This window comes from Bacidia gigantensis (genome assembly GCF_019456465.1).
Source record: "Bacidia gigantensis strain McMullin 20006 chromosome Unknown contig_156, whole genome shotgun sequence".
Lineage (NCBI taxonomy): Eukaryota > Fungi > Ascomycota > Lecanoromycetes > Lecanorales > Ramalinaceae > Bacidia > Bacidia gigantensis.
In genome coordinates, this window is record NW_025408594.1 from 402,783 (window position 1) to 430,577 (window position 27,795).

General features: G+C 50.1%; 8 protein-coding genes across 8 annotated transcripts; 3 read left to right on the plus strand and 5 right to left on the minus strand.

Moving 5' to 3' along the window:
* Positions 1 to 1,099: 1,099 nt before the first annotated feature.
* Positions 1,100 to 2,845, minus strand: KY384_002441 (uncharacterized protein; the record flags this gene model as incomplete). Its single annotated transcript, XM_044810964.1, has 1 exon — positions 1,100 to 2,845. The coding sequence occupies one exon, from the start codon at positions 2,843 to 2,845 to the stop codon at positions 1,100 to 1,102; it is 1,746 nt and encodes a 581-aa protein (XP_044671847.1).
* A 1,227-nt stretch (positions 2,846 to 4,072) lies between these two features.
* KY384_002442 (uncharacterized protein) lies at positions 4,073 to 7,767 on the plus strand (the record flags this gene model as incomplete). Its single annotated transcript, XM_044810965.1, has 2 exons — positions 4,073 to 4,108; positions 4,549 to 7,767. The coding sequence occupies 2 exons, from the start codon at positions 4,073 to 4,075 to the stop codon at positions 7,765 to 7,767; spliced, it is 3,255 nt and encodes a 1,084-aa protein (XP_044671848.1).
* Positions 7,768 to 8,639: 872 nt separating this feature from the next.
* KY384_002443 (uncharacterized protein) lies at positions 8,640 to 12,643 on the minus strand (the record flags this gene model as incomplete). Its single annotated transcript, XM_044810966.1, has 3 exons — positions 8,640 to 8,827; positions 8,893 to 11,494; positions 11,552 to 12,643. The coding sequence occupies 3 exons, from the start codon at positions 12,641 to 12,643 to the stop codon at positions 8,640 to 8,642; spliced, it is 3,882 nt and encodes a 1,293-aa protein (XP_044671849.1).
* A 1,320-nt stretch (positions 12,644 to 13,963) lies between these two features.
* Positions 13,964 to 15,397, minus strand: KY384_002444 (uncharacterized protein; the record flags this gene model as incomplete). Its single annotated transcript, XM_044810967.1, has 2 exons — positions 13,964 to 14,489; positions 14,706 to 15,397. The coding sequence occupies 2 exons, from the start codon at positions 15,395 to 15,397 to the stop codon at positions 13,964 to 13,966; spliced, it is 1,218 nt and encodes a 405-aa protein (XP_044671850.1).
* Positions 15,398 to 16,861: 1,464 nt separating this feature from the next.
* Positions 16,862 to 17,650, plus strand: KY384_002445 (uncharacterized protein; the record flags this gene model as incomplete). The annotated part of the gene is made up of 1 exon (XM_044810968.1): positions 16,862 to 17,650. One exon carries the CDS (start codon positions 16,862 to 16,864, stop codon positions 17,648 to 17,650), a length of 789 nt encoding a protein of 262 aa, XP_044671851.1.
* A 292-nt stretch (positions 17,651 to 17,942) lies between these two features.
* KY384_002446 (uncharacterized protein) lies at positions 17,943 to 18,815 on the minus strand (the record flags this gene model as incomplete). The annotated part of the gene is made up of 1 exon (XM_044810969.1): positions 17,943 to 18,815. The coding sequence occupies one exon, from the start codon at positions 18,813 to 18,815 to the stop codon at positions 17,943 to 17,945; it is 873 nt and encodes a 290-aa protein (XP_044671852.1).
* A 2,804-nt stretch (positions 18,816 to 21,619) lies between these two features.
* KY384_002447 (uncharacterized protein) lies at positions 21,620 to 23,669 on the minus strand (the record flags this gene model as incomplete). Its single annotated transcript, XM_044810970.1, has 4 exons — positions 21,620 to 22,874; positions 22,927 to 23,059; positions 23,124 to 23,330; positions 23,585 to 23,669. 4 exons carry the CDS (start codon positions 23,667 to 23,669, stop codon positions 21,620 to 21,622), a joined length of 1,680 nt encoding a protein of 559 aa, XP_044671853.1.
* A 2,134-nt stretch (positions 23,670 to 25,803) lies between these two features.
* On the plus strand, positions 25,804 to 26,128 carry KY384_002448 (uncharacterized protein; the record flags this gene model as incomplete). The annotated part of the gene is given in 2 exon segments (XM_044810971.1): positions 25,804 to 26,048; positions 26,062 to 26,128. The coding sequence occupies 2 exon segments, from the start codon at positions 25,804 to 25,806 to the stop codon at positions 26,126 to 26,128; spliced, it is 312 nt and encodes a 103-aa protein (XP_044671854.1).
* Between the last annotated feature and the right edge of the window lie 1,667 nt (positions 26,129 to 27,795).

The window sequence follows — 27,795 nt, forward strand, 5'->3', positions numbered from 1 at the left end:
ACATCTTGGTTTCAATCTATATATAGCCTTTTCTCGCCATTTTCCTGCAATTTATATATAATGGCACTTCGTTCAACGGGCGAGGCTCTCGGGCACCTGGTTCGAGAACATGTGGACGCTGAATACTTCCCAACTATGATCCGCTCTAAGAGCAGAAACTCGCTCACAATCTGAATGTTTCCATTGTTTACTATGCCTTCAAAATCAGCGCGCACTGTAGCAGACAAATACTATTTCCTGCAACTATCTCTTTTGAGCTCCTCTTTAGTACCTCCAGATTTGATAAAGCGAGAACAGAGGTTGAAACACATTCAACTCGCTCCCCCACTTGACGAGCAGTCATGCTTTAATTAGCATTCTATCCCTAGATTTGCCAGCACCGCAAATTATTTACTACCTCGTCTGAGAAACATTCATGTGCTCACTGATCTTTCCGTCCAAACCAAAAGCTGCTTAGTTTCCGCCCCTGTTCGACTCTAAGGACGTTTCCAGAAAAGTCAACCGCCTAGTCTCAAATCGTGAAGCTATTCTCTCTTTCTTCACCACACAACTGAGGGAGGATTTCACCCCTTCCCCTTTCTACATTCAAGCAGCACGTTTCCCAACATTCCTACCACTGGCCTGCGCCTCATGAGACCAACTCTCTCTTCCTTCAACAGACAGCTAAGTCTGCAAATCTCGGGGCTTGACAATTCCACAGAAGTCATGAGTTATGACTTCCCACACGGGACCATCCAGAACCGTGCGTGCGTTAGGATTATGTGAAAGCAAGCGACTGCAAATCTGACAGGATGATACATCTTTGCCGTAGGGGGCATTAAACCGCAACGACGAACCACATGGTCTTACTAGAAGGAGTAAGTTCACCCAATGTCCAAGGAAGAACATTGGAAGGGGCTGGCGAAGGGACGAAAGGGGAGCATCTGAGTCCAGATTAATCAAATTCATTACATCAATAATACAAAAAAGACTGGTATCTCCGCCATGAAACTTCGTCTATCCAAGTGGTAAGTCGAGATATTCATCAAAACGTATATATTCATATCCAGAGTCTCTGGTCTGCATTCATTTGGCCATTGAGCTCAGGCCAGGTCGGCCTTCACACCTCTCCCCAGAGCCCCAATCCCGCTGGTCCGCCAACCAGACTCCCTGCTTCACTTCCTCCTCTACCTGGCGAGCCCATTCCAATGTCCCAAAAATTCCGCGATGAATAGCCTCCACTAGCAACGCTTGTCGTTGACGACAAAGCATCACTTCCTCTCCGCACCTTACTTCTTCTCAGCGATTGACTGCCGCATGTACTGCTGCCAGCATATCCTCGACTTTGGAAGCTTCTTCTTCGGTTCTCCCATTGGCGACTGACGAGAGGGTGATACTGTCTTATAACGGCTGTGCGTCGGAGCGTGTCGGCAGTTGATGTCGTGGCGAGATTGGCCTTCGTGGGCTTGGGCGTTGTAGAGGACGGAGGTCGCCAGAAGTGGTTTTGAAGGATGCGGTAGAGAGAGGAAGGGTTCGCTGGTCGAGACCAATAGTCATGATCAAATGATTTGGGTGAAGAGTCTGGTTCTTCTTCTATACCCCATAGGGACGCGTGCTTGTGGATGTCCGCTGCTGGAGCATTGAAATCGGGTGTTAGATTTGAAGGTGGGAAAGAGGGTTTAAAGTTGAAGGAGGGAGAAGCGGGAGGAGGTATCGAACGCTGATGCGTAGATTGAGAAAGGCGCGTACGCGAAGATGTAGGCTGTGTAACAGGTATCCCAGCATATTCGGAGGAGGGAGGACTGGGGGGTGGCAAAGTCGAAAATGCACCTGGATGCTCGGTCAAATGATCAATGAGGAAGCCAAGCTCTCGGGCTAATCTTGTGAGTAATCGGGTCTCCCACGAAGCATTGCCGTTCGAGCTAGTAGCTACAAGTGCAGTAGATTCGAAAGTAGGCTGAAGATCTTCTTGTATTTGTGCAGGCAGTGCTTCCCCAAATATCACGGAGAGGACATCCTCATCAATACCCACAAAGTCGCGGATGACTCGACGGGTAAAATTTTGGAGGAATGACTCGCTGTTGTCGTTGGACGGTGCACGTTGTTCATGGATGCTCTGGCTAGCAACCGTTTCCCTCAGCTGCTGGACTTTCCTGGAACCGCTCTGCCTATCGGCAAATGTGTCGGAGTTCTCAGCTCCAGTATGACTCTTCGCGATGGATTGCCGTCGCCTCCTAGTCTCTTTCTCAATCTCGTTCAGCAAGATCCTCGAATGCTCCAGCCGCCATTTCTCTATCCTCTCTCTTTTCTCATCATCTACTGGCGCTTCACTGGCTTCGATGGCATCAATTTTCCGCTTCACAATAGATGGTCTCCTATCATGTGCGACGGATAACCGCTTGCGAGGATTGTACCGTTCAAAATGCCATATCTGCCTTTGTACGTCGGAGCTGGAGTCAGGAAAGGCGCCTAGTCCATCATGCCGTGGGAAGATGGAGTTGCTCTGATCAAGATGATGAGGTTCTCGAAATGCATGTAGGCCGTCATCCAAGCTGTCTAGCTCTTTCTCGTCCTCTTCTGAACCCAGCGTTGCCTGACATGGTAGGTCGCGCTCTCTCTCTGATCTGAAAGCACTTTCAATGGAGCCAAAGTCACTAAGTCTAGACAGTCCAGCTGTCTTCGGCGTCCTGTCCGTCGAAGCAGTTTCTGTTTGGCGATGGGACTCTGCCTGAGGGAAGAGTATCCATTCTTGAGGTTCTTCGCGGGCCTGAGGGAAGCTAGGTCTGGTATAATCAAGAGATTGTTCAGGTGCTGGAGATGCGATCGTTCGTGCTGGAATTGGTATCTTAGGTTGCTGAAAGGCCATCGTTCGACGAACGGCTTTGGGGTCGGGGGTATAGCCCGAAATGGTAAGAGCGGCTCAATCGGAGACACCGGAGCTGTTGGGAGAGCTAACAAGGGACTGAACAGCCGAAGAATGCCAATTTCACTGTCGTTGCTCGATGCACAGATCTCACTACTTGTTATATCTCCTCCGCATTTGATGTTGGAGTCAGGCAAGCTTGGTGCGTGATGACAGATGGCAGTTGGGGTTGGGCCTTTGTCTTCAATAGCCATTTGCTTTCGTAGGGGCAACAGCAAGAGAATCAAGCTCCATTGGATATGTAATGGCTGTATGGCGCCTTTTGAATCGGCGGTCAGCTTATCAAGGTGAGCGGCGTTGATGGATAGTAATGATGTTGCAGATACTCATTTGCTTTACGCCAGTGCCATGGGTCCAGACTCCCGTCCAGATGACAGACAGGCCTTGCCAAGGAGCTAAGATATCATTAGCGCTAGCCCTATAGAAGCTAGTCAGTATTGGCTCAATGGATGTACCTCCACTCAGGCGATATCCATCCTACCTTCTTCCTGGCGACTTAAATCTAAACAATACCTAGACCGAGGGGACCTACATTCTACGAGAAATATCAACCTTGGTTCTATCTAGGGTCGGAAATAGCAACGCTACCAGTTCCATGTCACCCTTGTACGATCTGATCTGAGTGCGGTAGGATGGAGCATCCGATGTCTGCCTTTCATCCCGCAGCTTGCTCTTCTTGTCGCCAAGTTTGACTATGCAAAAAGGACTTTCTCTGAGTAGGGCTGCCTTCTGATGCAAAGCGAGCCCCCGACAAGGCCACGGCATCCTATCAAACCTTGGATATCCTATTGTCCGAAGGCTACCGAAGTCTCGTTCATCTGGTGGTCGTCTGGATGAAAAAGAAATCGTATTGTCAGCACAATAGATCGTGCTCAACCCCTTGTTGGAGCCATCAGATGACACCTGTGACCGTAACCAGAGAGTTGTCCAATGCAACGTGCAATGTAAGCATCACTTGGTCCCCATCTTGGTCCGATCTACTCCAGCAATAGATCTTTCGTTGATCTTTACGTACTAAGCTGTGCGAACGTACATCATGATTTGCGTATCAACAAGGTATTGGAAGTAAACCAATACCAATATTCCGATGCGATGCATCCCCGCTTCGTCCAGTCTTGGCCCGATCTGTTCCAGCGACAGGATCTACATCATTATCATCTCGTTACGTTCATGTCAACAGGACTGGAAGGTACGAATCGCGCTCAGGTAGGTTGATACATGTGGTTTGCTACCGCTGAAAACCTTAAATATTCCATACATAATGATATGATCCAATCGAAAGGTCTACGGGTTGTGTTTCTAGGTATTTGTCTGCAGAAGAAACCGATATGGTCTGCCTTTCAGCGGGGTAACGGGTGAGATTTAAAACCGAGTAGGTCCATCATATGCGACCTGCTGTGCGTGAGTGTCAGGACCGAAGAAATCCAGCGTGACAAGCGACGCAAAGCGGGGAAGTGAACAACCATGGATTATATGAGCGAGACCTCTACCGTGTCTTCTGAGAAGATAATGTTCTCAACCACTCCGTTCTTCACAATCGTCGATTCTGACGAGTCTTGTTATCATTTGACACAGGCATCCTGAATTGAGATCCAACCCGATTTTTGTTCTAATATAAAGCTTTGCCCTTTCCTATATCAAAATAGATCGTCATGCGATTTCAGGGCTTTCCAGCAACAGATTTACCGTCGCTTGTATCGAGACAAAAGATAGAAGACTCCGAGCAAGGAGCCGCCCTCTCATCGGATGACTGCCCCACCCCTTCCTCGCACACTTCGTCTGCTCAATTAGATGCCGAATCAGGAGACTTTGTGGATCTTGGGCCCTCCCGATCGGCTGAACCATGGCCGTTCAAGAGCGATATGTTCAATCAACCCATGACTGGGCCGCCCTGTGATCCAGCAAGCCCTTTATGTCCACCAATCATTCAGCATCCACTGTTTGACAATACGGACTCAATGGCTATCTCAGGTATACTTCCCGGTACAACACTGAAAGTGTTCGTCAACGGCACAGAGCAGGTCTACAATCAAAAAATTTGGCTCGGCTTCGCGAGTGTAGTCGTCACTCGAAGACTCAAGGTTGGCGAGATCATTTCCGCTACGCAGACAATCAATGGGATGACAAGCCCTCCGACTCTTCATCCTCGAGAGGTACGGCCCATCTCGGAGTCGGCTCTTGCTACAACCAAGCCTTGGATCCAGCAGCCTTACGAGTGCGCGACTTTTGTTGGTGTACAGAACCTGATGCCCAGCGCCCGGGTTTATTTACGTACTTCACAAAATCAATGGATTGGCTGGAGCTCTTTTGCCCGGCGAGCAGCCTCTGTTTCCGTACCAGCTCTACGAGCTGGTATGGAGCTCAACGCACAAGAATGGCTCCTTGAAGGCAGACCAAAAGAAGGCTCTGGTATCATGTCTAATACGGTCACCGTTAGGCCTCGCCCAAATCCTCTCCCAGCCCCGACTTTTGAAAACTCAAGTCTGTGCTTCGGAAACACTGTGTTGTTGCTGGGGGACTTGATCGGAGGTGCAACAATCTACGTCATGCAAGATGGTCAAAATCTATCCTCGGGCCAAGTGGCACCTCTCCGAAGATGCTGGGTGTTCCTTTCGCGACCGTTGTCTCAAAGCTCTGTCTCCGTTCATCAGATTATCTGCGGTCAATCGAGTTATTCTCGCCAGGGAGTACCCGAAAAGATACCACCAACACCAGAGCTTCTCGGGCCAGTTTGCCCAGGATCCAACTATGTTCTTGTTAGAAAAGGGATCATTAATGCTTACATCGATGTGTTCCGCAATGGATCAATTGTTGCTAGCAGTGGAGCATTTCCGACGGACACTGCCATTGCGTTGGGCTCAAGGGAGACCTTCCAAGTTGGAGATGTTGTCGAAGCAATCCAACGATTTGGCTTTGAAAACGGTCCTACCCATTCCGTCAGCGCTCCTTCAAAGTTCATCAAGGTTGCGAACACAAATGAGCCCCCTGTTGTTGAGATTACTGGCGGCGAACCTTTCTTCGTCAGCACCAACTCTAATGAACAGGCTATCGATGGCCCAGTATTCCCACGTGGGCGTGGTTCAGGTCCGTCCATCCGTGTGAGCGCGTGCTGCTCGAATGTCTCTTTGAAAATCATGGATCCAGCAGGCAAAGTAGTCGCCGAGCCAAGATTGGAAGAAATCGTTCCTGGCCACTACAAAGCGACGTGGGCCTGGCGCTCCAATAGCAACTGGAAAGTACCGGATGGAGTACCAGTGGGCCGTTACTCTGCTGTCGCGCGCTCTAATTGCGGCTCAAGTGAGACTAAGAAGCTCTTCTACGTTATCTTTGATCCAGGCAATGTTGGTGGGCCCGAAGCGTTTAGTTTCAATTCAGTTGCTGTATGGTTTGGGAATGGAGAAAACCGCACATTTGCCGATCGCTACTATCTACGACAATCAGACATGAGAGTCTTTTCAAAAGCAATCGAGGCGATCAATGGTCTTACTGACTCGTACGAAGCTGCCGGAGCTATTGCTCGTGCAGAAGACAAATTATTCGGTTACGACCTTATATGGCATACCAGAGACGTCTTGGACATGATTAACAATTACAAAACAGCCCAGTGTGCAGACGACGCTTGTATTTGCGTTTCATTCATGCGATGCGCTGGCATTCCTGCGCACCCGGTTACAGCTGACTCGTTCAATGAATACTATACTTTCGACAAGAAAGGGCCCGCTCACTGGGGATTCGATACGTGGCTTGAAGTGCTTGTGCCATTGGAGGGTAAGATTCAATGGGGTGTGATACACAATCACTGGACAAGCCCTGCACAAAGTGTTTACGACCCTGTGAACAGAAAATGGATGGGAAAGCATAAGAATGTAGCCGGCAAGCGCGATAATGATATCGTTATCATGGCCAATGAGAAGTGGATCGATTCAAATGTGGGCGACAACATTCCCGACGTTGGGTTCCGAAGACTTGAGTGCGGCAGACCAGCCAAAGATTTAGTATTCAAAGCTGATTGGGTTGACGAATTGTGCGAGCTTTATTGGGAGTCTCCTCACTGGCAGTGCGGTTCTACATCATCGGCAACTTGTCCTAACCCATCCGCCCATAATGCAGATACGCCCCAATTCAAGTACAGCACCAAACCTAATTTTGGTGGAAGAATTCGAGGCACAATAGAAGTTGACGCTCGAAATCGTATGATTGCCGATAGCCTATCGGAGGATTGGTCTTTAATTCTTTATAAGACCAATATCTTCGAGATGAAGGTTTTCGGCGATGAGATTGTCCACACAAGCGTTCTTCCGAAAAAAGGTACAGGTACGACGCGCTACAACGTCGACTTCGATTTTCCGGCACCGGACACGCTGTCAGAAGTCGAGCAATTAGCGTTACGTTGCGTCAGTATACCTCGATCTGCGACAGGATTGCCAAGGGAGAAGTACCACGTGATGGATATCAAAGAGCACGTCCTAGCCGAGGACACGATCGACATTGCCTCGGAGATCAAAATCGAGCCCGCCTCCAACATCAGCCTCCTCAGCCTCGAAATGCATCAGAGCCAAGCAATCAGCACCACTGTCACCAACATAGGATCCAAAACGCTCAATGAAGTCGTGGTGACGATAAGGCACCCGTTCGCTCTTCGCTGCGAACCCGAACATTATCGGCTTGCGATTCTAGAGGCCGGGAAGTCACAGAGTCTTGATTTCACGCTTGTCGCGGCTGCTTCGATGGACTTCGGAGGTGTGGATGTTGTCGTTACTACAGAGAATGGAGGCGCTGCATCGCAACCACATCAATTCAAGGTGGCGAGGAACCAGATTGTCGATATAGAGAGTGAGGCGTGCTCTGCTATAGCAATGTGGTAGGGCATCAACAGAATCATCAGTGCAGTCGCAAAATTGGGTAGAGCTCAGAATGTACAATAATCTTTGTATTGTAACTTGCGTTGGAAAAGTGTCACGTACATGACGCTTCAGACACGCCACTTCTCCAATGGCTTTGCCTGTGTAAAGATAGGAGTGATCCAACCTAATAATCCTCAGCTCTGCCTCGAGGCCTTCCTTTTGGATAGTATTCCCCCCCCGGCCCACTAATCGCAATCAATTTCTCAATACTATTCAATAAATTCTGCTTGACTTCGCAGTAAATTGTTCGTTCTTGGGTGCTTTTTCGAGCATGTCTCTTCTATTCTAGGTGTTTGGACGTCATTGCAATGATTTACGTCTTGTCGCGCCAAGACCTTGACATACATCTACATTATCTAATCTTTTAATCTAAGGTTGGGCGGCAAACCTAAACTTCGCACCTCGTCGGCATTACCTAAAGTAGGTTGCCAAGACATCTAGCCCATCCATCTATTAAACTCTCCGAACAAATGCGAAACATGCCGACGATGGACCAATCCATGTATGTCTGAACGACGATGGTACAGGTAGACTACATACACTTCATTCGCCTATTCAAAATTATACACAGAAGCCAAGACAGCTAATGCCCGTCACTTCATGACAGGCGAAGCTCCTGATTCCTAACCAATGAGCGCTTTTGCTAAATGCTTCGTACAATGATGCTTAAAAATTCTCGTTCATCTCTTCATCCTCGTACACGCACCCCCGTCGCTATTTGAACAGCTTCAAATCGGGTTACAAAGCATTGTAATCGTATCGTATCAACGTACGCCCCTCCCCCCAACTCTTCCCCCCACCTCAAGAATAACAAGGTCGTTGTTGTTGGAGTGTTATGTCAAAACCCACTCGCTACTCCTCTTGATGAATTTGTCCAGCATCAGGCTAATATCAGCCAGCACAAAGCGGCAGATGTAAAACCCGAAGAACTCTGCCGCGTGACGGATGCAAAGCTCAAGTCCCACGTGCGTCGGTGATGAATGTTTAAGGCCTGGATCTTCTGCTTGGCGAGCGACTTGATCTACATTTGTGCGGTCAGCACGACTGTTTTGTCTTAAAGCGAAGGGAATGAGTGAGTGAGCTTACCCAGGATCTGCACGGCGTCACACAATCTAGCGAGGGCGCCCATATAGCTCGGATTGGGCCCCATGCACTGGACCTGGCTGATATCACGTTTTGGAAATCTTGGATTCTGTGAGCTGCTGATGGGCAGAGATTGCATCGCAGGCGCGTCCCTCAAGTCAGTCTTGGAGCTGTTCACACCACTCGCCATCACCGTGCTCGGTCCGACCGAATTTTTGGAGCGCAATTTCCGCCATGATTTTAGGTATGATTTGTTGCTGCTCGCACTCGTAGGATTGAGGGCTTCTGAATTCGAGGTACTTTCTTCCGCAAGGTTGACGCCTCTGAAGGCCTGGAGACTTCCCTGTAAGCCCACCTCATTACCTAACTTCTTTGCAAGATTCGTTTGAGCTCGCTCCATGACATTTTCTAGAAATTGCATCTCTTCAAGCACGGCATCTGCGTTGTATGTGTCGACTTTGCCTAGCTTAAGGAGAGCAGCTGTCAACAAATCGCACGTCGAGACCTTTTCTTCAACATTCTTGAGCTTTAAGTTTTTCACCCGCCATATGTCTCGAGGCACGAAGAGCCGATTTGTGATGTAGCCTCCTCGAGGGTGGACGATAGTCTGGTAGATTGTTCGAAGGAACCAAAATGGACGAAGTAACGGAGACTCTGGGCATGGCTCAAGCGGGAGCGGCGGATTGTTGGCTAAAGGGTTGGGGGAGCCAGGACTTCTCGGTGAATGTATTTCGCAGTCGAAAAGGTGTATCCCACCCATAGGCTGCGCTTTCGGTAGGAAGCTTGACTCCAAAGGAGTCGGTAGGACTGGCACAGCGGGAGAAGCGGCCGGTCGACTTTTCGGCGTAGATGAAATGCTGCTTACAGATGTATTTGGAGAGGTATCATCGTTGATGCTGAGCGCTTTGCTTCTCAGACTGGAGGAAGAGAAATTCTTTCGCAACCCTGTAGCTCCTTTGGATGTTAAACGTGCTGGGGAGCTTGGCAACGAGGTTGCTAGAGTATCACTGTCTGCAGAAGTCACTTTTGTTAGACGACCTGTGGTTGTAGAACCTTGATCACCAGCATCAGAGCCCACGAATGGGAAAGAGCCGTTGCGACTCGGAGGCAGAGTAGCAGATGTTGGAGAGGGCTCCTGTATCATAGGACTGCTGAAAATCTGTTGCGTATCTTCGGCAATGAAAGCAGGTTGTGGAGGTTCAGGGATTGAATTTGAAAAAACTATTGGCGCCGGGACTGGAGGTGGTTGCGTCTTTGGTGCGTCAGGAACAGGGGCAAAAGCTTTAGTATTGGTCTCAATCTTCAGCTGTTTCAGTTTCAACCCGGAGAGGCGACGTTCTCGAACGCCTGGACTCGCGTTCCTTGCAGCCAAGATTCTTGGAGTGCTGTCAGATGGTGCAGAGCTCCGATCGGTAGGTGCAGGAGGTGGTGGAAGTGCTCCTGACGGTGGTGGGTGCATCAGCGGAGGTAGTGAATTGGTCTGGAGTTTTGAGGCTAGAGAAGGCAGCGCGGACGCTTCAGCCACAGTCGACAGAGAAGTGCCGGCGGTAGTAGGGTTGGAGCCAAACGAGCTGCCCATCGTTCGGCCAGAAAACCCACTGGAGTCAGATTGTCGAGGTAGTGCAGACTTTGTTTGTTCGTCGAACTCCGCATCACCCAGGACGAAACCTCGCGTCATCTCCTCGAGCAACCTTTCTTCTTCATCACCTTCGTAATCTCCAAAATCATCGTCTATGCTATCCCTTTGGACCGTAAGGTTTTGCAAACGCCCTTTCTCTTTTCCTTGTGCTTGCGCTACTGCAGCTTCCCTCTCCGCTTCCCGTACATTTTCCTTGGCTACCTCTATATTCCTTCTAATCGTCGACAGCGGATCTGGCTGATCGATCGGATACTGATCATCGTTAAGGCCGTCACCATCATCATCAGCCTCGTCATCCGGTTCGAAACCATCGTCATAGGCGGTTTCAATAGCTGCATCTAGTGCAGCGTTAAAATCCGTCTCAGTGGCACCGCTGGCAGCGCGTATCCGTTTGCGTCGAAGTCCGATCGATGATCTTCGAGAATGGACCGATGAAGCTGACGATCCACTCGACTCGTTGATAGTGTTCAGCCAAGAGGTGTGCCCATCGTCGCCTTCTCGTACCGACTCAGGCTCATCATCCAACTTGGCATCTTCAGCAAATCTGACTGGTGAGGGTTGACGGCGAGTCGTCAAAGGAGGAGGCATATATTCTTGATGCATGGGTACCTGATGGCGAAAGGCTGAATCATAATCATAAGGCGCCTCATCCTTTCTATCGTAAGGGGTTGCCCCAAGATCTCTACCCTCCACTCTATACGTTGAAGAATGTAGGGACTGCCTTCGCGGAGGAATATATGGTCGCGATGTCGCCGATTGATTATATGGAACTGACCCAGTACCTGAACTCTGGATCGCTTTCGAATTTTCTCCTGCCGTATCTTCATCTTCGTCCGTCACAATGGTGAGCTCAGTTTGTCCTGAATCTCTCTCCGCAGGTCGCGCAGGTAGTGCCTTGTTGTCTGACGACGCATAGAATGGATCATTTGTCTTGAGTTCCACAATGCGGCTTTTATAGGTATTGCGCTTGAGGATGTTAGTCTGGTCTAACACTTACATAGTCAGCAAAGGATCGAGACTTACCACTGCTTCTAATTTCCGTCTATCGTCCTCCCCTGAACTCCTCACCATTACCTGGCGGAGTAAATTACAAGCATCGCCGTATGCAAGCACGGCACCTTCCACATTTTGTTTACCATCAAGCACAACGGCATGATTGGCTTTAGCTAGAGCTTTTGAGAGTAGGGCTTTTTGAGATGGCGGCCTTCGCTTTCTTCGTCTCTGAGTACTGTCTCGACGATCTGAGGCCGAGCTTTCTCCCTCCGTTGTTCCCGTGCTCTTTGAAGAATTGGCTCGATGCCTTCGTTGCGAGCTGTGACGGCGCTCCGAATGTTTAATAAACGTTGATGCGCGTGGAGAATAGACAGATTCCGGGATTCTGTTCTGTGATAGGTTCGGGCTCAAAGGAGAGACTGGGCTTGGTTTACTTGACTTCTTCAGGTTGAGCTTCCCTGGTGAAGTGCTTGACCATTGGTCTCCAAAGTAATCTTGCTCATTCGAAGGCGACAATAGTTCGGCTGTGGCAGGCGTGTGAGCTGGGATGGTTGATGGTGATTCGGCGTCATCAACAGCCTTTGATAACGAGGACAACGTGACAATGGGAGGGAGAATAGGAGGCGGGTCTTCAGTAGGAGGTGAAACAAGATTTGTTGAGGATGAGAAAGCTATCGGTGGAGATCTGGGTCGTTTGGGCGATTTTGAGCTTGGCGGTGTTATCTGAGGATTGCCGAAATTGCCAAAGGATCCGAGGGATCCTGATAATCGTTTTGAAAGGCTACTTTTTCTCTTGTATTGAGCAGACGACCCTTTGCTCGACGTGGTCGACTGCGACCAGCGATTGAGATTGGCATTGCTATCAGACAGCCCGTTCTTGCTGTCGGGCCTGTAATAGAAAGCGCTTGACCTCCTTGTTGTTTCGGGGGATAGCCTCTGGTTGTGGTCTGGAGAGAATGTCTTGCCGGCAAAGTATGAGTGCATCGGGACCTCATTAGGACTCCCCTTTGTGCGGAGACCAGTGTAAGGAGGGCGCGGTGCTGGTGCAAGCGAAGAGGAGGGAGGTGCAGCGGGTCTTGAACCTTGTTGTTTGCGTGAGGACGGTTTGGCGAGATGGGCCATATCGATTATGCAATGCAGGACCGTTACGAAAACGTCCCTTAATCATGCATGAATTTCGATCTTTTTCTTCTTTTCATGTATTGGGCAGTTCGATGTCCCACCCCGAATACGCTCCTCGGTATGTTCCCTATTCCTCCCCAACTCGGATTGTGTTCATAAGGCTGCCATCATCATGCACGTTGCCCCTTACATCTTCGCATGCAGGTGAAGACAACGTATGTCAAGGAGGCGCTCAGGCGATGTTTCTCGCCACCGGAAAGCCCGATTCCTAAGCTTCTGTGCCGCGATCTGATATAGGCGACGCTGATGGGAGGTATCCAGGAGAGGAAAGCGGTGGCCGGTCAGAGGCTCGTAAGCGCACAGCCAGGTCCGTATAGAAGACCAATCGATGAATTAAGTCGATGTACGGTCATGCCATAAGGATTCAAATTGAGTTGCAGGGCATGCAGATCCGCATGGCTTGCAGCAACGACGCGGGCCGGGGTAGAGGCAAGGCAGGGGGTGCGACGCCTTCCGAATAGGTTAAGGATTGGAGGGCTGTGTCTGCACGTAAATGATGGTATAGTGACGGTCAAGGGAGGATTGTTGTCTATTGCCTCAAGTGGTCAATTGAGGAGTTGTCCTTCGCCCCCTTAAGTCTCTTGCTTGGTATGGGGCATTGAGACCAGGCCCGTCCTTCTAGCCCGAGTTCGATCGCCTAGCGCGGAAGCTTAACCCCGGCGTCTACCTTGTCCCCTCGTCACATCGCAAATCATTTAATAACAAGTCCATCCATTCAGCTCCTTCTTCGCTTCATCATGTGATAATGGAGGCATCAACTGAGAGAGCTCCCTAGGGTTATGGCTCTCCCGGAGCATTGCTTACCCTCCACCCGTGACCCCTGAATTCTCGTGAGCAGTATTTCACTTGATTCGTTCAATCTATCGGCAATGATAATAGGTAGATGGAACCAGCCTACACAACTAAAGGGAAGCACCTTGATTTCGTCTGACAATCATATGCGCGTCATGTCATTCGCAACGGCTTACAGGTGAGAACGCTATTTTAGGTAAGAAGGTAGATTCAAATACGCTGTCAGAAGCAAATATTCCCCAGGCCTTGAATCAGCTGATTTGATCGATATCTCAAGTATTCTACACCTCACGCTATACAGACCGTCCTCTCATGTATGAACAGATCCCATTCCCTATCCGTACGCCAACACACCCATACTGCTTAAGGCTCCGTCATCGAGCTGTCAATGTCAGCGCCTATCCAACTCTTTTCTTTCTTCATGAAAATGCTCTCCTGTTATTTCGATACTGCACAAGACTCGCCTGGTCAAGCGTCCCACTGAAAATTGCTTGAATCTGCCCATTCGTGCTTCACAGTCATGACGCGCTCCCAGACATCTTCCTCGTCCACCGACACGCTACCTGTTTGGGGGTCTGGAACGTCCCCAGATGAGCTTTTCCTTGCTCTTTTTGTCTCTACCCTCTTCGCTGTCTTGACTCCTTCGTGTTCCCTCTGAATCGTTCTCCTTGGAACCGTGTCGCCAGCAAAACCGTCCGGTCGACGTTTCTGCCATTCTGACAATGTCTGAAGGCATTTCTCTCTGTTACGTCTCTTCGCAGCGGCGATATCGAACTTTGGGTCTGCTCGAGCAGGCTGTTTCCTCTTTCGGACACTGCGTTCGGATGCTCGAAGCTGGGTAATGGCGGGAACGTCCTTCTGGGTAAGGGATAGGGTTGAGCTGCCGTCCGTCTTCCTGGCCGTGCGGTATGGCAGTGCTTGAAATAAGAACGCCATCATCGATAGCTTCTGCTGGTCAACTCGGTGACAAGGTTGAAATTGAATTGCAAGCTTTCTGGAAGAAACACGAGTGTTTAATATCAGATGCAGGAGCAGAAAACACAAATAACAGCGGCATGACAAAGGAAGTATCAATGAACATTGACGAAATACAATAACACAGTCCCAGTCTCATGTATCGTAGCCCGTGTTGTTGTGATGTGTCATTTGAGCAATCCAGCCATTTCAGAATTCCTAAATCCTATTCTCACAAGATGTCTATTTGTCAAACGCGACCGCCAGAGGGCTCTGTCCCGCTTCAGTCGCTCTACGATCGACCATCTCTCCAATGTCTCCCGCAGAACACCACTGTTTTCTCGAACCCGTCGTTCTCATTCTCTGTCTCAACTCTTGCTGGAAGGTCGACTCTTCTGACTTCTTGGTTGTTCTTCCGTAGAGCGTTGGGCGGGTGGCTTTGCTGCGGTTCTTCGCCATCATATCTCGGATCCCCCTTTGAAGCATCGATTCTGCCGAAGTTACCTGAGATGCTACCGGTGTATCATCGTCAGAAGTCTTGGGTGCAGAGATGGTCTCTTGTGCTGACGTGGCGGTCGGCTCTACTGAAGTCGCCATGGTCATTTGGGTAGTCTTAGAGCCTGGCGAGGGAGTTGTAGCAGAAGGGAACCCATGCGCGTGAGACCTCGTTTTTGTAGGATTTGAAAGAATGTCTTTGTCAGGATTGCCATGGATCAAGGTGCTTTGTGGTGTCTTTGTGCCGGAACCTGAGTCTGAGATGTCGAGTGCTAACGTTGTTTCTCTTTTGCTTGTTGGTGAATCATCAATCATTTTCACATTATGAACCAAAGTGTAATGCAATAGAGTAAGGTCTGGAGGCTTGCTTGTCAAAGTATCATAGACATAGACGAAAAGAACGAGTGACACGACACTAGCGAGAGTGAAAAGGACTTCGGAATAAGGCGTCATATTTACGCCAGCAATCAGTGCTGAACAACAAAAAGCATGCTCCATGCTGAAGTCTATAACATTTAATATACGATGGTCTTCGGAGCATGACAGCCGTCAATGGTACACGTTGACATATTCCCCAAGATGGCCTTTTCATTATGTAGGACATTAGCAGAGTAGTCAGGCGATCATGATAGACTCATGCGAACAAGCTTAAGCTGTCATGACTATTGCGTGCTCTTAAGCGTTCGTCATGAAAGCTTGATTCTGCACATTGGGCAAACGGCAAGGCCTATAATGGGAAAATGCTTCCCGAACGTAGACTACTCTTGGGGGAGAAAGGACTTTTGACTTCATTTAGATTGAAAGAGACCGTTTAGGTTACTTCACATGAAAGAAAAGAGAGGCTCCTTATTAAGGTAAAGACACATAACGCTTGCCAGGCAAGGGGTTTGCCAATCTTGGCTAGGATCACTCACGAAGAACGCGCTCTCTTCGTCCTTTCCTCCCTCACCCCATCATCTGGAATACTCCTCTTACGACATGCACCTTGTCTCCTGTTTCTCGTTCTTGGTGATTGATTTGCCTTGAATTGCAGCTCTTTGGGTAGAGGTCCGAACATCCCGTCCGGTTGCGTGCGTGATGCGCCTGCTTCTGAAGCCGTCTTGTCTCCAGGTGTTTCGAGGCGTCCAAAAAATGACACCAACTGCGATGCGATTGGCCAGAAAACGAAGATGAGCGGCAACCAGTAGAAGACGAGAGGGTGGTTTCCCGCAGCCTGTACTCCTTGTTGATGGACTGGGTCGTACATGTCCTCGCTTAGCGCGGTGAAGAAATCCTGTTTGGGGAAAGGCTTTAATTCTGGCTTTTGTTTGGGTAATTGGCGTTCGAGAAAGGCTGGTAGCTTTACAGTTCGTGGGTGCCCATGCTGGCTATTTGAAAGCCCAGCTCATTTGTTTCGAGTTACGGGGACAATTGCATTGTACATGGGAGTACAAAGGCAGTGGTAAGTAGCCTGCCATTTGTTTTGCCTCAAAGCTTGAGGAACATTGGAATCGAAAAGTATTCGAGAGTTCTGGTGGCTTGAAACCTTGCAAGACCATCGGACATGTTGCCTAGCGTATTACAGTCTGCTTCTGATATAAATGATGCAAGAGCGGCATTCATCTGCTATATCTCTAGTTTTCTTGACTTGGATTCGAATAAAAATCTTATCTGAGCTGCTCATCTTTTGACCAGTCAAATAAAAGAACAATCATATCGTCTCGCCGCTCGGATGTACGAAAGAGACCTAGCTTCGAACAAGAGGAGACAACAACACTTAGAAAGTCTTTGATTAAATTGACAGGTAATATCTAGGGCGAATAACAGCAAACACAAATCCAAATTATCGAGCACTTTACCAATAGATCCAGAAGGTATTGACAATTTTACTAAAGATCTTCATCAAAGCCTAGCAGCGTCATAATGAACACCTCGGCCATGGTTGTCTCATCAGTAAGCCAGCATCAGACGATGACAGACGAAGCAATAGAGGCTGAATGGTACAATGCTCTTTGTGAGGCGTACGGCGTAGACCCAGCTGCCTCATCAGTGGACCAGGTTCAGGCAATACCCAACAGGCCAGAATGGGAGACAGGATGGTACGAAGCTATCTGTGAGACGTACGATGCAGCCGAACTCGTTCAAGATGAATGGATGAGGTGGTCAGGCGGAGTGGACAGAGTGTTGAAGGAGATGGCAGATCGTATGACTCAGGTCGCCGTTCCAGACTCCGTCATGCTAGGCTTGATCAACATGATTAAGCACCTTCCTTGCAAGCCAGGCGTGCCACGGAATAGTATCATCGATGATGCTGACAGGAGATGTTTCGTAACGCATGCACAGAAACAAATCCACCAATATTGGCATGAGTGGGCGGATAAAGCTCAAAGCCTATGTGAACAGGTCGCCAAGGTGATGAAGAGCTATGACGCGCATTCGGAAGACGCTTCGTGCGAGGACATTGTTGAAGGGATGAATTTCGGAAGACTGTCGCTCTCAAGGAAGGTGTTGCAGAAGCACGACTTGCGACAGGATTTTCGAGAATTGCTGAAGTCGGCATTAGACAAAGGGCCAGAAACGAGCATGAGCGCGCAAAGAGAACTTAGGATACTTCTTGATATTCTTTTCGAGGGACAGGAAGAGGCCGAGAAGATGACGGATGCAGAGGCGGAAGATATTATCACTCAGCTGGAGAGTATGGATCTTAGTGTAGAGGACGCTGAGTAAGATGCGTCGAGACTTGCAGATAAAATGTTATTCTTTGTCCTAGTCCTCTTTTAGAACTGTTGCTAAAGCTCTGCGAATCGTTGGCCGTTCAATTCAATCCAGCTTGCGTGAGAGTCTGACGTTGACTTGCTAAAAGCTTCTGCGGTATGGCCGACTAATGACCCATCGTGGCAAATGCTAACCTTTCATAACCTCGTGCTACGTGTTTCCAAACACGCAAATCGTTCAACCAAAGATCTTGATCGTGCTGCGTTCAATGATGACTTCATCTCCCTCATCATAAGACAAGCATTCAGCCTCCCTGTTGAAGTTTCACACCAGCTTTCGAGCTCGAAGCCTTACTGCTCTTAGCTTCCTGGTTCTTGAAGAAACCCGCCACACTCTTGACGCCACAGGGTGCTGTACTGACGCCTGAGAATTGATGCTCAGGTAGTCTCTTGCCAGCTTTCAGACTCTCAATAAACCATTCGACTGCGACGAATTTCACGCCACATCCTCGAACTCTTTGAATCTCTTTCTCGATCTTGCTTCCTGATAGACCACCTCCAGCACCGCCCAATCTTCCGTTTGGTCTTCCCACAATGACGTGGCTGACCGACCGACGGGCTAAGCCAAGAGACACTTTCCCGCCATTTTCTGCAATCAGCTGTTTCAATTTGTGGTCCGAGATCATCGGCGCGGTGGATCCATTGATGTAGAAAGAGAGGCCGTAAAATATTCCCTTAGACTGTGGCTTTGGCCCAACAATCTCCTCACCATCCACAACGCCCAATTTTGTCTCTGGAAATTTCTGACTCTGGCGCAATCTTTCCTCTTTCTGGTCGTTTGACTCCTCTTCCGAGCCTTTGGCTATCATCGTGCCAATATCCCGCCAGCCTGGCTCTCGCAGGCTTTTGGCGCCCTTTTCCCAACTCCCATTTTCTTTTCTGCCATCTTGACCAAAATTTGGGCTACCTGCGCCGACAGTATCGAAGATCCGCTTGCCTCCGCCAGGCCCAGCGGCAAATTGATTGCGCAGCTTTAGAGTGCGGGATTGACGCCATGAAGTGGAACCAGAGAGATTGTTGTCCGCACGTTGATGCCCGGTGGACGACGAGTTCCAGGGATCAAAGATCTTACGGGTGGGAGCTGCCGGCGCAGGAAGAGCGGGATGGCCGGGAGCCATGGTGATGAGGATGGCGCAATGTGCAAGGTGATTGCATTGCAATCGGCCTAAATATTGACATCATCGAGGGAGTCTAGGCCCGACGCGTCAAACGCGTCCTCCGAGCAACCAGCAGAAGCCAACTATCCCTCTTCAAACCACCATTGGACACTGACTCCGCTATCTATTGTTGGTGTGTGAAGGTTCGGACAACTGTATTTTTGCTTTGCAAGGTGTGACATCGATGAAGAAATAGAATTGAGAGGATGAGGACAAGTGGGAAGGTAAAAAACGCGTCGTCGTCAACTTGCTGCAGCGAGGAGGGTAATTGCAGGTAGCCTTCACGCACGATCATCGAACCTCATCTGATGCAGGTATTGTCTATGACTATGCATATCTACAAAATTCGTCTACAAATTCTTCTCTTGGTTTTCTTGTTCTTGCACCGTTCGCACAGAGACGGAAGTAAGACACCATCAGCATACATTGCTAATGGACAATCTTTCTCCACGTGCGAGGTAAGGCGAATTTAGTATCCTCATACTTTATCAAGCCTGGTACAATCCGATCAGGAGCCCGCTTTTCTCCTTGCCTCAAGTCGCCGAGACCCATTGGTTCTGGACCTTTCCAGAATGATGACTGCAGTATCATCGTTATCGTTTCCCACCACAAGTACCAAAAACGAAGTCTGAGCGCAACAGCTACTCCTCCCACAACAACGTCTCTTATCAAAACGCCCATACGGGATCACTTCCTCCCGATCACATTACCCAATCCTCCAGCTCTCCCAAACCTCCGAAACCAGAAACAACTGGAGCGCGAAAAGCCCAACCACCCTCGTATAAGCGTTGGCAATTCTCCGAAGAAAAAAACACCAAAATACACCCAAAGCATCCCAGCCCATCCCGTTCCATTTTCATCCATCTTCCTTCCCCAAAACTCAATGGAAGCTCCGTAGGTCATTTGCACCATCTAACCTAACGCACGACCCACCTTCCCTTCCTGCCGCCCGCTAGCTACGTAGCCACGGACATGTTCGCAGCCCCGCTAGGTAACGCAAGGGAGCGCTGATACGAAAACCTTCGTCCCACCTTACCTTACCTTGCCCCCCTCCGGGCCCGGACCCCAAAAATGTTACCCTTGATCACCCATGCCTTGATATTGCTGCAGGCAGGACGTAATGGATGTACGGTAGGGAAGGGTAAGGATGCAAGATCATGCGCTGCACTGCATCACCGGGCGGCAAGCGTAAGCGGACGCGGATGCAAGAAATCGTGGACGTGCAGCAAGCAAGCAGCATGACTCGTATGTTACGGTCCGGATCTGTTCCGTAAGAAATTCTTCAGGACTTCGCCGTAAGGTGGCAGTGGCAGTGCCCTGCTGCTGCTGCTGCTGCTGCTGCTGCTGCCTGCGAGTCATACGTGGCGTAGACAGAAACAGCGGCGAAGGGATCGAGTACGTAGGCCTGGAAGGATTTAAACAAGACAAAGGGGGCACAGAATAAGGGTGATTGAAGTGAGTGGCACAGTAGGATTGTAAGGTAACGAAGGGGGAGCTATAGGCGGGTTTAAGCGCCGAAGCATGGCTGGACGAAGCTGTTAACGGATTGTCAGAAGAATGAAGATTAGGAGATGGCGTATGCTATACGGTGGTAGTGCTGCGGGTGTACAGATGTGGAGGGTGGTCGTGGCTTGCGGCTAAGGGGAGGGGGCGGTACGTGCGGGCTGGCTGGCTGGCTGGCTGGCTGATCCTGGGGGAGTAAAGGTAAGGTAGGGTGGGTAGCGAAAACGGTTATTTCTGGCTTGTGAGATCGCTACCGTAGGCTGGTGGTAGAGGAAGTGGAAGAGATGGCTTGGATGAAGTGGATCGTGGACATGCGTTGTTGAGGCTTTGAGCTAGGCTAGGGTCTTGACATGCACGATTATGCGCCAGATGCGGAGGTGGAGATCGAATCAAAGATAGTGGATGATTAAGTTGGGGGATTGTCGATCTGCCTTTCCGAGGAAAATTAAAAGTGGGAGATGTAGGAGTCTGGAGGCGAAAGGGGTCGTTACGACGTAGTAAGGTAGTATTCTGAAAAGGCATAGAGACGTGAAAGTGCGCAGAATACGCGAGCCAACCATGCATTGATTCTGATATAACCTTTTTCGATATTCTAGTCAGAGTTCTTTGGCAAGAGAAGTGAGAAATGCAAAATCTTCTGATATCTTAAAAAGAAGCGTAGAAAAAGTCTTCGTCACCGAGCATAGCTAACAAGAAACTGGCAACATTGTGTCTGTCCGAACTCGGTTCTCGTGCTTGCCATTGCTCTGGCTCTCTCCTAGCCTAGATCACATTATAGGCTCGCTCAAGGGATCTTTGAAGCGCAAATTAAAGGTCAACCTGCTATGAATACCATGCTTTTCGTTCCCATGTCCATACCCATACTATAGAGATAATTTCCTTTCATATCCGATCATAATAGTAAAGGAAACTCGTGATTGTAAAATGCCTGAGAGAAGAACTCCTGTAGAAGGAAGGTGTGTGATGAAGGTAATGTATCAAAAAGGTGGTACAACTGAGAATTGAAAATGTCGTAAAGTCGTCAAATATAATGACTTAGCAAGCGCTCTATCGGTAATGCGAGCGTTCTGGGGTATCCAGTAGATGGTGCTCAAGAGGTGGCTTCGAATATTGAAAGGCCCTCTGGCACATGTAGTCCAAACATTAGAAAATATGTGAGGTGAAAAATGCATGAAAGTACTCCATCAGATATCGTGACGCGCTGTCGTGATACCCATACTGATGATAATACAGTTCATCATTCGTCGTCGAGTCACATGACATTATCTCGCACGCGCAGTCTTGGTGGCAGGTCGTGCTCGATTGATAGCACGCGTTTCACCTTCAAAAGAGCCGTTAATCATGGAGTTATTGGTCAATCCGTCAGTCGTTTTACGCCGCTTCGTAGAATCCATGTCATCGTCTTCCCGGATTCGCTTGACGCCATTCATCTGAGTCGGAGCATATGGGCCTGGGACAAAGCCATCTGCGTTAGTGTTGCCATTAGCCAAGGTGCCTCTGGCGTCGCTAGTTGGATTGTATAAGCTGCTAGATGGAGCTGCTCGAGGTGGTGTGTGATAGCCTGCTGTCCACTGGGACTGTGATGTTCGTGGGGTGGCCCGACCCGAACCACCGTTGATGGTTGATGTGCCATTCACATCAGACGCAATCTGAGCATTGTCATTATACGACGCTAGATTTGCCGCTGTGTGATAAGAGGTATCAAAAGAGTTACGATGGGAAGTGTATGCTGGAGCATTGCTTTGTGGGTAGTCAGAGTCCTGCTCATGCTCTGCTTCTGCGTCTTGCGTGGTATCATTCGCCTGGCCTTGTCCGTAGTGATCAAGCTTCATATCACCAGGCTCACTTTCGGGCCTAGAGCCCGAGACGCGTGTTGAAGGAGGCCCCATTTCTTGTTTTGTGTACATGTTGGACTGAAGAGATCCGGTTCGAGCGAGGCTCTGCTGTTGAGACGGAAACTGGCCGTGCGAGCCCGCGTGGCCACCATACATATGTTGTTGGCTTTGATATGGCTGTAAGCTTGGTAAAGTCGAGCCTGGGGGTGTTGTAGCGGGTGTGGCAGGAGTAGACTGAGGATGATTTTCGATGGCAATGCTTTGTCCACTCCCGCTTATACTGCTATTTGTCCAATCATACGAGCCTTGTTGAGATCCCATGCTCGTCATTGTGCCGGAAGCGCTGGTTGGAGGGGTTGGGAATGTGTGCGCCCTCTCAATGGTCGGTCGGCCTCCTGACGAAGGGTTTGGCGCTATTGAGGTGGGCTGTGGATTCCCGCTTGAGCTATTCATCGAATGATGGTGAGTTAACGATGGCGGCTGCGTTGTAGAGGGTATCCCACCCTGCATCTTGTCGCTTCTACGACGGTCTTGTTGTTGTGTAGCAGCCATTACGGCAGACGTCCGATTCTGATTTGTAGGATGATAGAGCAAGGCCCCAATGTTGTGCACAAACAGAGGGTACAATTGCTCGGTGATCTTTTCTTTATTCGCGAAATCTAGTGCACGATCAAAGGGTATCCTGCTTGTTGTCAGCAGATCTGATTTCGACGTGCCACCGACCAAATACTGACCAGACGCCTTTGAGGTGCATGGGCCCAATCTTGACGACATGACGCGTCTTCTCACTCTTCAATATTCCATCGCGGCGGCCTCTAGTCATGCCAGCGACGTTCAGAAGCTTCGTACCATTGATCATATGATTATCTGCTAAATATGAGCTATACTTCTTCCCAGGTCGTACCACAAGGGGGTATATCGGATTGCTTACCATCTCGTCTAGCCACGCATACCCCTTTGGTCTCAACTTGAAAGCACATGCAGCCTTCATCTTCCCACAATGTCGCTGTTACGCGAGGCTTCATCCCCGCTGGAGCCACTTGGCCGGTCGGATCATGCTGCTGTTGGTGCTGATAGCCTGTAGAAGGCGCACCAGCTGGTGAGCCAACAAATTGCTGTGCGGACGCATTTCCCACCGCTGCTCTCAATTAGTGCCGTGTCATCAGGTTTGCACCGTTTGGTGCACTTACTTGGTAAGGGTGGAAGTCCCTGCGTCATGTGTGGGGGCATTGAAGAGGGAAGAGACTGCGAAGAGCCATGAGGCGACGTCATACTCGTCGAGTAAGCATAATGCCCGTATGGCGCGGGTGATTGTGCATAAGCTCCTTGACTTGGCTGCAGTACAGGGTGCTGCTGAGAATGGGGGGTATGAAGCATATTGAGCCATGCCACCTGCAGTACTTGCATGAGGTGCATATTGCTGACCAGTTGACATAGAATGGTGCGCGTCCATGTAGTTCTGCTGCTGTTGGTTCATGGCCAGCGAGGTAGGTGAAGGAGACGGCGTTTTCAATCCGATGTCGTTTGACGGAATCACCTGCTTGGGTGTGGCGAATTGGTGGCTATAATTATAATCTGCTGAAACTCTGGAGTTCTCTGAGTTCCCTGACGCACCTAGGTGCGAAAGGTGTAAATCTGGCAACCGGTCGCTAGATACGATGGGACGTTTGGAATGATGGCTCGTAATCCAAGGCTCTTCAGTAGCGCCGCGGTGCTGCACCTGGGTGACCGAAGGGCGATCCAGCGTTTCGGTATTTGCTGGTTTATGCCTCAAAGGCGGTATTGAGATCTGGATACGGTGTGTCGATTGGTGGTGCGTATGGGAGATGTCGGGACGCAGTAGAAGTGAATGATGAGGGGTGGGAGACTTGGGCGTGGTTGGTATCGCGCTCGCCGCTTGGGATAGCCCAATTGGTAGTATATCCAACCCTCAGCGTAAGCTAATTTGCGCACGCTTCTATTCGTTGGAGAGCTGTCAAGGAAGATGTGGAGGGAGCTATACTGGTATTGAAGTGTTGCTATCTGTGTGTGCGAGGCGCGTGAGGGAGAGCAATCGCTGAAAAACTGCAATGGCGGCGCTGGTATGCAAGACAAACGTGAGTCTCGTTATAGGTCGTTATCTGTATTTGTGCGAGGACTGGTAGCATAGAAGGTCGAATTGTGCTGCTGGGGGGGAACTTTTGTGGTTTTTGCTGTGGTGGCAGTAGGGACCGTGAAGGTGCAAGATCGGCAGGCGGGCAGGCAGGTAAGTACAGCAGGTATATCTATCGGATTTTCTGGCGTCGCTCTTTCAATAGAGGTCGTTGACTTCGTGAAATAATGGTTCTACTTCTTTCAACTTCGGGACTCAGAGGGTCAAGTCTGTTTCAGTCCGCAGCGGAGCTTAGGGAAGGTTAGCGCAATGCAAGCAGTGCAGCAGCAGAACATGGAGGATCAGACTGACCTCCTGGCTCTGAATTAAAGGGGCATTCGAATGAGCAACGGGGTCCAGGGGACAGAACAGTGGGTTCCCCTTCTCTCGTGGGAGAAGAGATGGAATGGGGAGGGGAAGAGAGAGAGAGGGCTGGGCTGGAGTGGATGGGCAACTCTTCGCTCTCTCTGCGTTGGATGACTAGCCTTCCGTTAGCTTCAACTACTGGCGCGCACTCCGAGAAGGCTTCGAATGCCAATGATAGGACAGAGATTGCCCGCACCAAACTCACTTTAAAACAGAATTCAGGTGATGCCGCTGTTACCACCGCTCCCTCAGGGCCTTATAGGGAGCTTGGACGTGAAGATGACGGTGGCGAAAATCTTGTTGTTGGCTCCAGCAAGATTAATGGATTTCCACCGCTGCTGTGCGGATTGCCTGTGCGGCTGATGCGAGTCGGTCGGTCTGCAAGATTGCGAGACAAGCCCCCAAGATAAGTCAATTGGCCTGCCGAGCTGGCGGGCGAGCACTCGTGGGATGTCAAGCGTGCAACAGACTGGATGCCCTCTGGATCAGGAAAGAAGGCAGTGAGCAGGAGAGACTGCTCTCGTCAGTCGTAGGTTTGTCTGCCCTGCTGCGGCGAACGTGGATTGAATGAATTCGGTGCTGGCTGCTGCAGCAGAGATGGGCAGATGCAGATGCGGGAGACGGTGCCCTTTCAATGCAGAGCGGCTCGGGGCGCCCTCTTCAAGAGGGAGGATGGCTGTTTATCGAGCTGTGCCTCACGACTGGTTAGACGACCAACGGTTCGTCGAGATCCCCATGGCGCAAGAATAAAGAGGCAAATCTCGCTCTTCTAAAGTGTCCGGGAGGGCTGGAAATTGTCGTTGAGATTGTCAATAGCTTGTCTGAGAAAGATGCGTCGTGCGTCTAGGCTGCGTCCCTAGTCGCTCTAGCATATGCACGCTGCCTGGAGTCGTCGAATCAGTGGCCAGGTGCTGCCATCGTTTGACCCTGTCAGCAAAAACGATCTACTCATGGGCTTGACTGGAAGAGAGCGAATCACTGCAGCCGCTGGCCTTAGCCCAATGGGAAGGCAACAAATCTACGGGCCGGCGCTCAGTCAAACGATGATCTCTACAATCTACGCTGCCTGCTAACGACCTGAACCTATTTCGCTTAAACCCGATGACTTGCGACCATGGGGACCGCAGCACTTCTGGCGGAGGTGGCAGACCCCACCGTCACGGTAATCCTCATAAAGAGGCAAAGGATAGACAAGGGCAGAGGCGCCCCTGGGACGTGTCCTGGAGCAGCATTGGATGGGACAACGAACTCGTTGGGCGCTCACATTATCGTGGGCGGGATCACAAGGCAAGTTTACCCTGCAAATGATGGGCAGGTCCTTGGGTTTGGGAATACCCGATCCAGGCAAACGGGTTCACCGTCTGTGGACCAGCGGTCGAGAAGAGCGTTGTGTCTCTGCCACATCCCAAACCACAGTCATTCGCAACGTGGAGCTTTGAAAAGTCTCAGCCTGCTTGTAACGTCGTTTCCATTTGATATCAGAGTGTATGCCTTCGAACAAGGTCCTCGGCTGTGATGCCGAACCGAAACGGCCAATGGTAAGTACCTTTCTACGGAGTTTCTGACGTTGGCCTCGAGTCAGTGAACGCCGAGAATTGGAATCATGAGCCGACCCACCATCATCCTCCCTTCGTAGGTCTTTCCCCAGTCGTTATTGTGGACACAAAGCATTGCGATTTCGGACTGCCAAAGTATAGGAGAATTCTGATACCTCTTTGGGGAAGAGTGGAGTAAGCTACTCAGAAAGGGAATAGAGCCCAACTTTCTCCCGCGGAAGGGTGTGTGGAGAAGCAGACAAAGAGCCGGGGTCATGATAGGCTACAATTAGCGGAGTGGGATTTGCAGTGCGCTGGCAGTCAGTTGCCAAACACTCCAGAAGGTTATCACGCAACGACAGACCCAAATGACTATCAACACGAGCGATGGCGTACACATTCCACACCGTGGCACGGAAGCGAAGTCGATGGCTCGCATGTTTCCCTTTCGGGGGTGTATGTCTCGAACATTTGACATCAAGTCCTGCACCACCCCATCAGGATCCTTGCCCATGGACTTTACACCGCATCTGACACTGAACGCTGAGAATGTGGAGACAAGGTTGACAGAACTAGAAAGCTTGCCCTTGCATTTCCACCAGAACATTCTGAAACTCAGCCTCACCGCGGCCGCTGTAAATCATCATGTACAATTAAGCTCAGGTGCAGCCGGTTCGTAGGATGCTGTGCATACGGATGCATCTCGACGAGGTGATGGTGGTCGTGACGTTTTGGCCGGTCTGGAAACATGCACTCGCCGCCCGTTTCCATCGGCATTGACAGGACAACTATCCACTTAGGGCGGTGTCTGTGCGGCAGGGCAGAGGGAGGGCCAAGGAATTGACGGATCGTTGCAAACGATGGCAAGTGCTTGCCGGTCACCTCATTGGTGTGATACATTTCGTGACTTGTGGTTAGTTCCTAGATCCCGCAAGGGACGGAAAAGCACTCGCATACCCTGCGAGCCCTGCCGAAGCAGGCTGTGCCACCTGTGGAAAGAAGAGGCGTTGCTTGTCGCCATCCCCACTGATCAGCAAGCTCATCGCCATTCTCCACGACTTGGATGACTCGTTAATTGGTGCTCACTTCTCATGGTCGCGTAGACGATGGGCATGCTGATCCAGTCTCCATCTGGCTGGAGGAAGGCGTCCTAATATAATCTCCGCAAGCCGGCCAATGAGGGCGAGCCACGATAAAGCCCCCTCAGTAAATGTCACGAGGGCGCTACTACACGATGATCTGGCCTAGCCACTGAAGATGACAGACAATGGGAGAAAAACGGGGCAGGTAGAGACGTCGACCAGGATATCTCTCTCGCGCGCTGCCCGTTATCGCTGGTAAATGCCGTAGGACAATGGACCGACCCTTCAAGCCTTTCTTATCGGGATGCCTTCCCCACACGCTGACCACTGACTAGTCACTAGTCCCTCCTGACTCGAAAGTAAGAAGATGGGGGCACGGAGTTAGCAATTAGCATACAACGATGAATCGACAGGCGAGAGAAGAGATCAACACGCCGGACGCTCCACAACGGCGTTGCAGGCTTGCAGCCGTCTCGAGGCGCCCTGAGT